We start from the raw sequence: 12,973 nt of genomic DNA, 5'->3' as shown, positions 1-12,973 counted from the left end.
GGTTGTTTTGGGCGGGAACATTCTCCCTTAAAGGGCCCGCGCAAGGCGGGAAAATAAACCAGTTCTGTTTGGCAATCCTCCGAGTAGAGTCTTGTTTTATTCCGCGGTAGCAACCGCTACATTGGTGACCCTGACGGTCCAAACGGCTTTTGGACACACGAAATGGACGACAGCGCAGCAGCCAACGCAGTGGCCCTCAAGCTGCCCACCTTTTGGACACTTCGGCCCAGCGTCTGGTTTGACCAGGCCGAAGCGCAATTCCACCTTCGGCAGATCACCTCGACTCCACGAAGTACTACCATGTGGTTAGCTCTCTGGACCAGGAGACAGCCGTCCAGGTTGGAGACTTCATCCAGTCGCCTCCGGAGGAAGATAAGTACCCGGTTTTCAAAGACCTTTTGATCCGGACCTTTGGCCTCTCCCGTCGTGAGCGCGCCGCCCGCCTGCTTCATCTGGATGGCCTGGGGGACAGATCCCCATCCGCCCTAATGAATGAGATGCTGGCATTGGCCGAGGGACACAAGCCATGCCTGATGTTCGAACAGGCCTTCCTCGAACAGCTCCCCGATGACATCCACTTGTTGTTGGCTGACGCCGACTTCAGCAACCCCCGTGAGGTGGCCGCCTGGGCAGATGTCCTGTGGAGGGCCAAGCGCGAGAGCGGTTCGTCCGTCAGTCAAATCACCAGGCCGCGAGCCCAACACCCGCCTCGCCCGGCCCCAGCAACCGAGCAGCCACGCCCCAGGAATGCAGACGACGACACGGGTGACCAGCTGTGCTTCTACCGTCAGAGGTGGGGTGCGGAGGCCCGTCGATGCCGCCCACCCTGCAAGTTTCAGGGAAACGCCAGGGCCAGCCGCCACTGATGGCTACGGCGGCTGGCCGCCGACAGAGCCTCCTCTTCGTTCAGGACAAGAAATCTGGACGGCGTTTCCTCGTTGATACTGGAGCGGAGGTCAATATTTTGCCCCCGACAGGCCGCGACACTCGTGACAGGCCACCAGGTCCTCTACTCAATGCCACCAACGGTACAACGATACGGTCTTTCGGCACCCGTACGCTTCAATTACACTTTGGCGGTAGCCGTTTTACCTGGACCTTTACCCTTGCCACCGTCGCCCGACCACTCCTAGGAGCCGATTTCCTTCGGGCCCACAACCTGTTAGTCAACCTGCGAAGGAAGCGGTTAGTCCACTCTAGCACTCTCCGGACCTATCCCCTGGGAGAAATCAGCCCACCAGCCCCGCGCCTGGACTCCATTTCCCTTTCTGGTGACGATTTCGCCAAGCTCCTAGCCAAATTCCCATCGATTTTGGCACCTTTGTTTACAAATTCTAGGCCCACACACGGGGTACGACACCACATCATTACCACAGGGCCACCCCCTCATGCCCGAGCACGACGATTACCTCCAGACAAGCTCCGCCTGGCAAAGGAAGAGTTCTGTCACATGGAGGAGCTGGGGATTGCTCGCAGGTCAGACAGCCCCTGGGCCTCCCCCCTGCACATGGTCCCCAAAGCCACCGGAGGGTGGAGGCCCTGCGGCGACTACCGCAGGCTGAATGACGCCACCACCCCGGACCGCTATCCCATCCCTCACATCCAGGACTTCACAGCGAACTTACACGGGGCCCGCATCTTTTCCAAAGTGGACCTTGTTAGGGGATACCACCAAATCCCGGTCCATCCGGATGACGTCCCCAAAACTGCGATTATCACCCCATTCAGCCTGTTCGAATTCCTTCGGATGCCGTTCGGCCTTAAGAACGCCGCGCAGACCTTCCAGCGGCTGATGGACGCGGTAGGCCGAGACCTGGACTTCGTGTTCATTTACTTGGACGACATACTGATCGCCAGCCGTAACCGCCAGGAACACCTTTCCCACCTCCGCCAGCTGTATTCCCGCCTCCGCGATTTCGGCCTCACGATTAACCCGTCCAAGTGCCAATTCGGACTTGACTCTATCGATTTCCTCGGCCACAAAATCACCAGCGACGGGGCAACACCCCTACCCGCCAAGGTGGACGCTATCCGCCATTTTGCCCGCCCCGACACAGTCAAAGGCCTACAGGAATTCCTTGGGATGGTCAACTTTTACCATCGTTTCATCCCTGCAGCAGCCCGTATCATGCGCCCTCTGTTCTCGCTGCTGGCTGGTAAGGGCAAGGACATCACCTGGACTGACGAGGCTGCGGCTGCTTTCGTTAAGGCCAAAGACGCCCTGGCAGACGCCACGATGCTGGTACACCCCAGGACTGACGTCCCGACTGCCCTCACGGTAGACGCGTCCAACACCGCGGTGGGTGGGGTACTGGAACAGCTACTCAAAGGCCGCTGGCAACCCTTGGCATTTTTCAGCAAGCACCTTAGACCGCCCGAACTGAAGTACAGCGCTTTTGATCGGGAACTTCTAGCGCTGTATCTGGCGGTCCGGCATTTCCGATACTTTCTAGAAGGCAGGCCTTTCACCGCTTTCACCGATCATAAGCCTCTGTCCTTTGCCTTCTCCAAAGTCTCCGATCCCTGGTCAGCTTGTCAGCAGAGACATTTATCCTACATTTCCGAGTTCACAACTGACATCCAACATGTCTCCGGAAAGGATAATGTCGTTGCTGATGCACTTTCCAGACCAACCATCCACAACCTATCCTTGGGTGTCGACTACACGGCCCTAGCTGACGCACAGCAAGCCGACGACGAACTGCCCAGCTACAGAACCGCAGTCCCGGGTCTGCAGCTCCGAGATTTCTTGGTTGGTCCAAGTCAGCGGACCCTACTTTGCGACGTTGCGACTGGTCAGCCCCGCCCTATAGTCCCTGCAGCCTGGCGGAGACGCGTTTTTGACTCGGTACATGGGTTGGCGCACCCGTCCATCAGATCTACTGTCCGACTGGTCGCCAGCAAGTTTGTCTGGCATGGCCTGCGCAAGCAGGTCAGTTAGTGGGCCAGGACTTGTCCGCACTGCCAGACATCAAAAATCCAGCGACACACCAAGGTCCCACCACAGCAGTTCGAGCCTACCCGTAGGAGGTTCGACCACATACACGTCGACCTCGTGGGCCCTCTGCCGGTTTCAAGAGGAGCCTGGTACCTCCTTACCATCATAGACCAGTTCACGAGGTGGCCTGAGGCAACCCCCCTGACTGACATTACAACTGATTCCTGCGCCCGGGCGCTGCTCACAACTTGGGTCTCACGTTTTGGCGTTCCGGCCCACATCACTTCAGACAGAGGCACCCAATTCACTTCCAGTCTCTGGGCTGCATTAGTGAACCTGCTAGGGACGCAGCTGCACACCACCACGGCCTACCATCCTCAATCAAACGGGTTGGTGGAACGTTTTCACCGCCATCTGAAATCGGCCTTGATGGCCCGCCTGAAGGGTCCTAACTGGGTTGACGAGCTGCCTTGGGTCCTGCTCGGCATACGCACTGCCCCCAAAGAAGACCTCCGCACTTTGTCAGCTGAGCTTGTATACGGGGCGCCACTAGTTGTCCCCGGGGATTTCATACCTGCCCTTCGGCACCAAGGGGAACAACCCCCAGCAGTCCTACAAAGACTGCACGAGAAGCTTGGCGCCTTGGCCCCGATTCCCACCTCACGGCACGTTCAAGCCCCATCCTGCCAGCCCAAGGAACTACGGGACTGTAAGTTTGTTTTCGTTCACAGGGGCACACCTCGGGCGCCATTGCAACGACCATATGAGGGACCGTTCCGAGTCATACGGAATAACGGATCCACTTTTATTTTGGACATTGGAGGCAGGGAACATGTTTTCACGGCGGACCGCCTCAAACCGGCCCATTTGGATCTGCAACAGCCTGTCGAGGTTGCCACGCCGCGACGCAGAGGCCGCCCCCCTAAGCGGCAGCTGGCATAGCCCACGGACCTTGGGGACTGTCTCGCCGGTTCTGGGGGGGGTTGTGTGGCGACTCACCGTCTAGTCGGGCGAACCAGCTCGGCAGTCGGGTCGCGCGGCGTCGGAGCGACGAGGCCCAAGATGGCAGCGGGCCTCGTCTTTCCGAGCGACGTGGAGAACCCGCGCGCAGGAAAGTCCTGATGACGTAGGACTTACGTCATTGCCAGTTGTTTTGGGCGGGAACATTCTCCCTTAAAGGGCCCACGCAAGGCGGGAAAATAAACCAGTTCTGTTTGGCAATCCTCCGAGAAGAGTCTTGTTTTATTCCGCGGTAGCAACCGCTACAGCATCACATATTGGAATGAAAGCATAGTGATTATGACACCTGGCCAAAAATCATGACACCTAACTTCGGCCCTTCTCACCATGCAGCTGTTCATTAAATTTAGTTCATTAAATACATTCACTAATGTTACAGACATAAGGCAATCTGTCTTCCTCCATACCCCATACAATTCCACACCAAACCACTCAGTCAAAGTTCTGTGGGAAAATAAGAATAAAACCAGATGAGCCACCCAGGCATCAACAAGGATAAACTCAGCCCAGACAACCCTGAAACTTCTTGAACCCAAACACTGTGCCAAAACCGGAAGAGCCAGCTGTGAAATGACTGCTTCACAGAGTCATACCTTTCATCCAAGGTCTCAGGCTCTTGCATCAGGATCCCCACATAGGTCCTGTAGACCCAAAAGGATGGTGACACAGTGGTTTATGGTTATGTTGAAGTCTTCAACATTGACTCTGGAGTTCATAAAACTCATGACATCAGTTCAGACACTGGGAAGGATAGCTGGGGTTGAATACCATCTACCTCTATAGGGACTCTCTTATGTCGAATACCAACCACTTGGTATCCAGCAGAACGAAGCACTGAAGGTAACAAAGGGCTAAAGTATATTTGAGTTTGTAAAATGTTCAATCTTCATTATTAAGACTAGCACAGAAATGCCACTGCTGACTGAGCCCTGTAGAGCATAGCTGCCAAACAAACTAAGCTGGAGGTAGTAAAAAAAATTAACAGGACAAAGTTGGCCTCATCTTTACCAATCTATTAGCAATAGATCTATCTGCTCATGATAGTATCGGTAGAATTGACCACTCCACAATCATTTTGGTGATAAGGTCCTATCTTCACACTGAGACACCTTCATTATGTTATGTGGCACTGCCACTGTTCTCATTGGGACAGAACTAGAACAGTTCAACAGATCAAATCTGCTTCAGCAACAGCAGAATTGCTTTCACTACAACATGTAACTGCATAGTCCAGCAGTTCCCTCACACTAACATTACAGTCAAGCCAGAGGAGCACCTCTGATTCAATGAGGAGCATTCACGAATATACATATTTATATATACCTATATATATACCATGAGTAGCTGAAAATAACCCAGTAACCTGGTGGAGCTACAACACTGAACCACATGTAGGGCAAACAACAGAGACAGCATTCAGCAGACAAAGCTGGATGATCACACAATCAAAGATCTTCAGTCCTGCCACAATTGTGGATAGGCATGAACAATTAAAACAGCCAACTTCATCAACAACCCATCTCCAGCCTCTTCCTGAGCTTCCTGCCATCATAGGAGCTAGTCTTCAGCTAATTTATTTCATTCTATGTGATATTAAATGGCTGAGAATAGCAGAAGTAGCAAACCTTGGGCTCCCACAACATCTTAACTACAGTGTTTAAATGCTGTGCTTCAAAATGAGCCACTGCATGAGCTAAGCTGTTCCACTGCAGCTGCATGACAAAGTGCAGATATTATCACCACCAACAGCAGCTGAGGAGTAATGGTTGACTAGAAACTTAACTGGACTTGCCGCATATGTACTGTAGTTACAAGAACAATTCAGAGGCTAGTTGTTCTGAAATGGGTGACTTATATGACTCCTCTTTGTCGTCTAGTACCTGTAGGGGATAAAATCAGGAGTGTGTTGAATATTCTCCACTTACCTGAATGAGTGCTGCTCCAACAACACTCAAGAACCAGTTACCATCATTGTTTCGCACTCATCCACAACATTGGAGATTAAGTTGTCAGCTGCCGTGTGCACAATCTACAGAATGCTTTACAGCAACCCATCAAGATTTTTTATGAACCATCTTCAAAAACCTACTCTGTCTGCAGCCTAAAAAAAATCAAGGGCACTTTGACATAGACATAAATTGTTGTTGTTTCTTTATCATCAGTGTGTTGAAATCCTGGAACTCTGTCCTCACCATCACTGAAGAGTAACTTCACCATTAGTGCAATAGTTCAAGAGTGTCCCTCACCTTTTAATGGATAATTAGGAATGGACAATAAAAGCTAGACTTTGCCAGCAACAGCCACATCCATGAATATAAACTATACACATTCACTGATGTGATTATAATATTAGGGCCTTGTTAACTGTTCAGAGTGAGATGATGCAATTCGGGGAGTCTAATAAGGATAGGAAATATACCATGAATAGTAGGATCTCAGAAGCATTGAGGAACAAAGGGATGTTGGTGCACAAGTCCAAAGATTCCTGAAGGTGGCAGCACAGATAGGCTGGTGAAGAAGGCATAGTCTAAAAGAGCTAGGGCATCTTGGTACGACTTTATAAAACACATAGGCCACTGCTGGAGTAGTGTAGGCAGTTATGGTCACCACCACACTATAAGAAGGACATGATTGCACTACAGAGGTGCAGAGGAGATTCGCCAGGACGTTATGAGGAGAGACTGGAGAGGTCGGGTTTGTTTTCCTTGCAGCATTGGAGGCTGAGGGGGGACCTGATATAGGTGAGAGGCATGGATAAGGTAGTTAGTAAGAAACTTTTCCTTTTTACAGAAGTGCTTAAGACCAGAGTGCATGGATTTAAGGTAGGGGGTAAGAGGTTTATAGGGGATCTGAGAAAGAATTTTTTTCACCCAGAGGGTGGTTGCAATCTGGACCAGACTGCCTGAGAAAGTGATGTAGGACAGTACGCGCAACATTTAAGAAACATCTGGGTAAACACTTGAATCGCCAAAGGCACAGTGGGCAACCAACCAAGTGCTGGTAAATAGGGCACGAAGGACTGTAAGACCCCATGAGCTCTGGCCCACCATCATCCGAGCGAGCTGAGACCTCTCCTGGGCCAAGGTGTCCTGTTTCAGCCAGGCAACATTCAAGCTAAGATCCGCATTGCACCTCCTAACCCGTATCCTTGGCCCCAGTGCCAAGCACATCACTTCCATCAGCAGCTCCTACACTGGGTCTGCAAATAATTAACGTTTGAGTCTGGTATGCAGTTGAAAACTCGTACAGCTTAATTACAACAGAAACACTTGTTTTTCCATTCCAGTTAACCAAACTTTTCGGGGGGGAAATTACCACTCTTTGGCTGAAATGAACTCAAACGTTAAATCTGCCGCCTGTAAGTGATGCACCGAGGACAGGAGGGGAAGAAACCCACCAGGCTGACAGTTTGTAACTTCGAGCTGGGCTCCACCAGCTGAAAATGCAGTTCGTGCTTTTACTGTGCCCAGAATGCGGGGTCTGAACCAAGTTGGGGGGGGGGGGGGCATGCCTGCAGGCGCGCAAATGGTTAAAATATACAGGAGCCCCGCGCACAATAGGTTACAGTATAAAACTAGGACTCCACGATGGAAAGGATGGCATTTCCTCTTAGCTCATAGAAAATGTGACGCAAATCTATTTCCCTCGGAAGAGGAAGTTTCAAACTAAGTAACGGTTTGCAGTGTTGGGTGCCCAGAAGGAAAGGATGAGAGTCCCGGATCGGTCGGTACAGTTAGCGGGTAGTTTGGCAGCCGCGGCGCTGGATTACACTGGGAGTTTCACAGGGAGTCTACACGTGGCCGCGGGGCTGGTAGGAATGGGCTGATCTCACGCAAGCAGACCATGTCAGTCCACTCTCCAAGCGGGCGAGTGTTTGGGCTTCTGGCGACCTGCCTGTGCACCGCTTTCTTGTGCCTCCATCAGGTCCTGAGAGGGGAACAGCAGACGGAGCCGGCCGGTTCCCCGGACACGGAGGAAGCCGGCGCCTCCCCTCTGTTCAGGTTCTCCCTGGCATTCCTGGTATGTTACTGTCTGCTCAAGTATTGCCTGTGGTCGGCGCCTCGGCAAGCCTCGCATCTCCGGGGAGCAGCACCAGCTCCCGCCAGGAAGGTGGTGTTGGAAACTTACTACGAACACCAGTTGAAATTGTCTCCCCATGTCCTGGGACACAGCAAATCGCATGTGACCAAGATAGTCAGCGAGCTGGTAAAAGTTGGTAAGGCCGAGCACCAGGACTTCACGCTGACATTTCGTGGAGACTTCGTTCAGATTGGCAGTGCGTATGAACAGCACAAGATTAACAGTCCGGACTGTTTCGATGTACTTGTCCCAATAAAAGTGCCCCAGCTTCTGAAACTAGAGCCCGCCTTCGATATAGGGAGAAACGAGCTTCCCTTTAATCTGAGGGGAACCGCTGTCTGCAGATTAAAACCCTCCTGTAGCTCTGAGTGGTCAAAGTACAGGAAAAACTTCGGTGATTGCTTCTGTGTCCACTTTCAGAAGAAGTCTGTTCTGTCATCCACTCAGGTGCTGAGGTGGTTTTACAGCAAAATGCACAGATGCCTGAATGTCATCAGATACCAGTGTGAGGAGCGATGCTCCCTAACCCTGTCTGTGGTCAATGACCAACTCATACTGAAACTACTGCCAAAGTCTGATTACGTGTGCTGTCATATTTCCATGTCGGTGCGACTAATTCCAGCTGTGCATGTGGGTGATTCAGTATTTCTTGTCGCCCAGCCCTGGACCAGCACTGAGTCAGCTCTCGGGCCCTTGAAACCAGAGGCCTTCTGGCATGTCTATCTCTCAAAACATGAACAGAAGTTTCTGAACTGGCTGAAGGTGCAAACTCCAGTCAACTCCTGCCACTTGAAATGCCTCCAGATTTTGAAAGCTCTTCGGGACGTGGGTTGTAAGGATTTTGACCAGGAATTTTCTGTTCAATGGAACACAATCCTTTGCTCCTACAACATGAAAACAGCACTTTTCCATTTGCTATTGAAAGGCCCCCTGGATGCGTGGGACGAAAAATTCCTAATGGAACGATTAGAGGACTTGATTAAGTTCTGGAGGGAACGGTTGCAGAAACAGGAACTGATGCATTTTTTCCTGGGGAATAAAAATATCCCAGACTTTTTGACAGTGCCAAGGAAAATCAAGGATGTCTTGCCAGTGAACCTCCTGGCTGGGTTTGATGCTGCTCTTTTGGATATGGTTTCCTTTCAACTCCTGAATACATGGAATCGAGCACACCAAATAATGAAGTTAAATAATCATAAACACTGGCCCAGGAATTACTAATATGGCAAGATGCTGACGTCTGAACCTGTCTTCATATTAACGTAATAACATGTCAATCTTTTTCTGCTTTTCATATCTGCTAAACTGTAGATTGGCCATTTTAATTTATTGCATGTCATTCCCGGTGACACTATCTTCATAAATTATTGTTATATCCCCATTTGGCCAGAAGGCAGTGTCACAGTATTATTTAGTTACCTCTCATTCCAGCAAACAGCATTCTAAGGTGCACTCAGTACTTAATATTGAATATCAGCTTTTACTCAGATGTGGAAATTTTTAAAGCATTTAAGTCTAGGTAATTTATTATTTTGTTAATAAATACTTATTTAAAGGATTTGCCTATTCCTTTATTTTCTTTTAATAATGTAAGGTTTCTTATTTTGTGGTCTTCCCTCTACTTATTGTAGGGAGTCACTTACTTTGTATCACCTAATCAATATTCAGTGAGGTCACTTGCAGTTTCTTCTCATCACCAGCTGTATAAAAAAGTCTCAGTAGAAGAAGTTATCTTAAAATGTACAAACTGGACGATTGCAGAGGTCACTCTCATAACTTTATGTGAACTATTGAAATCACAAAATCATGGAAACGTACGAGACTGTTTAGGTTACAGAACATCAGGTCAGCAGAAGTGGAACTATTTAGGTTAGTCCCATTTCCCAGTTCTCAGTCTGTGGCTTTGTAGGTTATAACTCTCCAGCTGCTCATCTGGGTACTTTTTTAAAGTAATGAGGGCTTCTGTCACCTTCACTCTTCCAGGCAGTGAGTTGCAGACCATTGCTTTAAATCAAAAATGTTTTCCCTAGTCTCCTTTAATCACAAGATCACAAGACAAGGGAGCAGAAGTAGGCCATTCGGCCCATCGAGTCTGCTCCATAAGCTAAACTAAAACTATTCCTATCTAGCCCCAATTTCCGGCCTTGATACCTTGACTACTTAGATACATATCAATCTCCTCCTTAAGCGCCCCCAATGATTGGGCCTCCACAGCTGTACGTGGCAAGGAATTCCATAATTTCACTACCCTCTGGCTAAAGAAATTTCTCCTCATTTCTGTTTTAAACAGGTACCCTCTAATTCTAAGATTGTGCCCTCTAGTCCTGGACTCACCCACCAAGGGAAACAGCTTAACCATATCCACTCTGTCCAGTCCTCACAACATTCTAAATGTTTCTATGAGGTCCCCTCTCATTCTTTTGTACTCCAGTGAGTACAGTTCAAAAGCCGACAAACGCTCATCGTAAGTAAGCCCTTTCATTCCGGGAATCATCCTAGTAAATCTCCCCTGAACCCTCTCCAACATCAGTACATCCTTCCTAAGATAAGGGACCCAAAACTACACACAGTATTCCAAATGAGGCCTCACCAGTGCCCTGTAGAGCCTCATCAACACTTCCTTGCTTTTATACATTATACCTCTCGAAATGAATGCCAACATAGCATTCGCTTTCTTTACCACCGATCCGACCTGGTGGTTAACCTTTAGGGTATCCTACATGAGTACCTCCAAGTCCCTTTGTACTTATGTACTTTGAATTTTCTCCCCATCTAGGTAATAATCTGCCCATTTATTTCTTTTTCCAAAGTGTACAACAGCAGATTTCTCAACATTGAGTCTCATCTGCCATTTCTTTGCCCATTCTCCTAAACTATCTAAGTCTTTCTGCAACCTTCCTGTGTCTTCAATACTCCCTACTCCTCCACCTATCTTGATGTCGTATGCAAACTTAGCCACAAAACCATTTACTCCATAATTCAAATCATTAATGTACAAAGTAAAAAGAAGCGGCCCCAACATTGACCCCCGCAAAACACCACTAGTAACTGGTAGCCAACAAGAACAGGATTCTTTTATTCCCACCCTTTGCTTTCTGCCAACCAGCCAATGCTCCACCCATTCTAATACCCTACCTGTAATTCCATGAGCTCTCATCTTATTAATCAGCCTCTTGTGCGGCACCTTGTCGAAGGCCTTTTGAAAGTCTAAATACAAAACATCCACAACCTCTCCCTTATCCACCCTACCTGAGATTTCCTCAAAAAACTCCAATAGGTTGGTCAGGCAGGATCTTCCCTTCATGAAGCCATGCTGGCTTGGACCTATCTTGCCTTGCACCTCTAGGTATTCCATAACCTCATCCTTGAGGATCGATTCCAATAACTTTCCCACCACCGATGTCAGACTAATAGGTCTGTAATTTCCTTTATGCTGCCTCCCACCTTTCTTATACAGCGGAAATACATTTGCGACCCTCCAGTCCTCCGGAACCATGCCGGAGTCTATTGATTCCTGGAAAATTATCACCAATGCCTCTACAATCTCTGAAGCCACCTCCTTCAGAACCCGGGGGTGCACCTCATCCGGTCCGGGAGACTTGTCTGTCTTTAGTCCATTTAACTTCCCTAGCACCTTCTCGCTAGTAATCTTAACTGAACTCAGTTCTATCCTCTGAGACCCCTGACTATCAGGTATATTGCTGATGTCCTCCACAGTGAAGACTGATGCAAAATACTCATTTAGTTCCTCTGCCATCTCTTTGTTATCCATTATAATCTCTCCAACACTGTTTTCAATTGGTCCTATATCAACCCATGCCTCTCTTTTACTCTTCATATATTAAAAAAACTCTTAGTATCTTTTTGAATGTTATCTGCTAAATTCCTTTCATAATTCATCTTTTCTTTCCTAATGACCTTCTTAGTTTCTTTCTTTAAGTTTTTAAAAGTTTCCCAGTCTTCTGTTTTCCCACTAATTTTTGCTTCCTTGTATGCCCTCCCTTTTGCTTTTATTTTAGCCTTCACCTCTCTCGTTATCCACATTTGTGCCATTTTTCCATTCATAATCTTTTTTTCTTAGATTATATCTATCCTGCATTTTCCTTATTTCTCATAGAAATTCCATCCATTTCTGCTCTCCCATCCCTCCAACTAGCTTACTTTTCCAATCAATTTGGGCCAGTTCCTCTCTTATGCCACCCTAATTTCCTTTATTCCACTGAAATATTGATACAGCTGATATCAGCTTCTCCTTTTCAAATTTGGAACTGAACTCAATCATATTGTGATCACTAGTTTCTAATGGTTCCTTTACCTTTAGTTCCCTAATCACCTCTGGTTCGTTACACAGCACCCAATCCAAAACAGCTGATCCCCCGGTGGGCTCATCAACAAGTTGCTCAAAAAAGCCATCCCGTAGACACTCCACAAACTCACTCTCCTGAGATCCACTGCCTTCCTGGCTTTCCCAATCCACCTTCATGTTAAAATCCCCCATAATTATCTTGACGTTGTCTCTCTGACATGCTTTTTCTATTTCTAACTGTAACTTATAGTCCACATCCTGGCTGCTGTTAGGGGGCCTATATATCACTGCTATTATTGTCCTTTTACCCTTGCCATTTCTTAGCTCCACCCATAAGGATTCCACTTCTTCTGACCCTATGTCCCTTCTCTCTATTGATTTTATATCATTACTAACCATCAGGGCCACACCACCCCCTCTGCCTACCCGCCTATCTTTCCTATACACTATGTACCCCTGGACATTCAGTTCCCAATCACATTCATCATTAAGCCATGACTCAGTGATTGCCACAATGTCATATTTTTTAATCTGTAGCTGTGCCACTAGGTCATCCACTTTATTTCTAAAGCTACGTGCATTTAAATATAGTACATTTAGACCAGTATCTGCTACCGATTTTGCTAGAC

The 12,973-nt window shown here is 48.4% G+C and overlaps 1 protein-coding gene across 1 annotated transcript; it reads left to right on the top strand.

Moving 5' to 3' along the window:
• Nucleotides 1–7,623: 7,623 nt before the first annotated feature.
• On the top strand, nt 7,624–9,546 carry LOC127573572 (inositol 1,4,5-trisphosphate receptor-interacting protein-like 2). The gene has a single exon (XM_052021927.1). The coding sequence runs from the start codon at nt 7,802–7,804 to the stop codon at nt 9,257–9,259; it is 1,458 nt and encodes a 485-aa protein (XP_051877887.1). The 5' UTR covers nt 7,624–7,801; the 3' UTR covers nt 9,260–9,546.
• The last annotated feature ends 3,427 nt before the right edge of the window (nt 9,547–12,973 follow it).

Source organism: Pristis pectinata, chromosome 8 (assembly GCF_009764475.1).
Source record: "Pristis pectinata isolate sPriPec2 chromosome 8, sPriPec2.1.pri, whole genome shotgun sequence".
Lineage (NCBI taxonomy): Eukaryota > Metazoa > Chordata > Chondrichthyes > Rhinopristiformes > Pristidae > Pristis > Pristis pectinata.
This window is presented reverse-complemented; position numbering and strand designations above follow the sequence as displayed.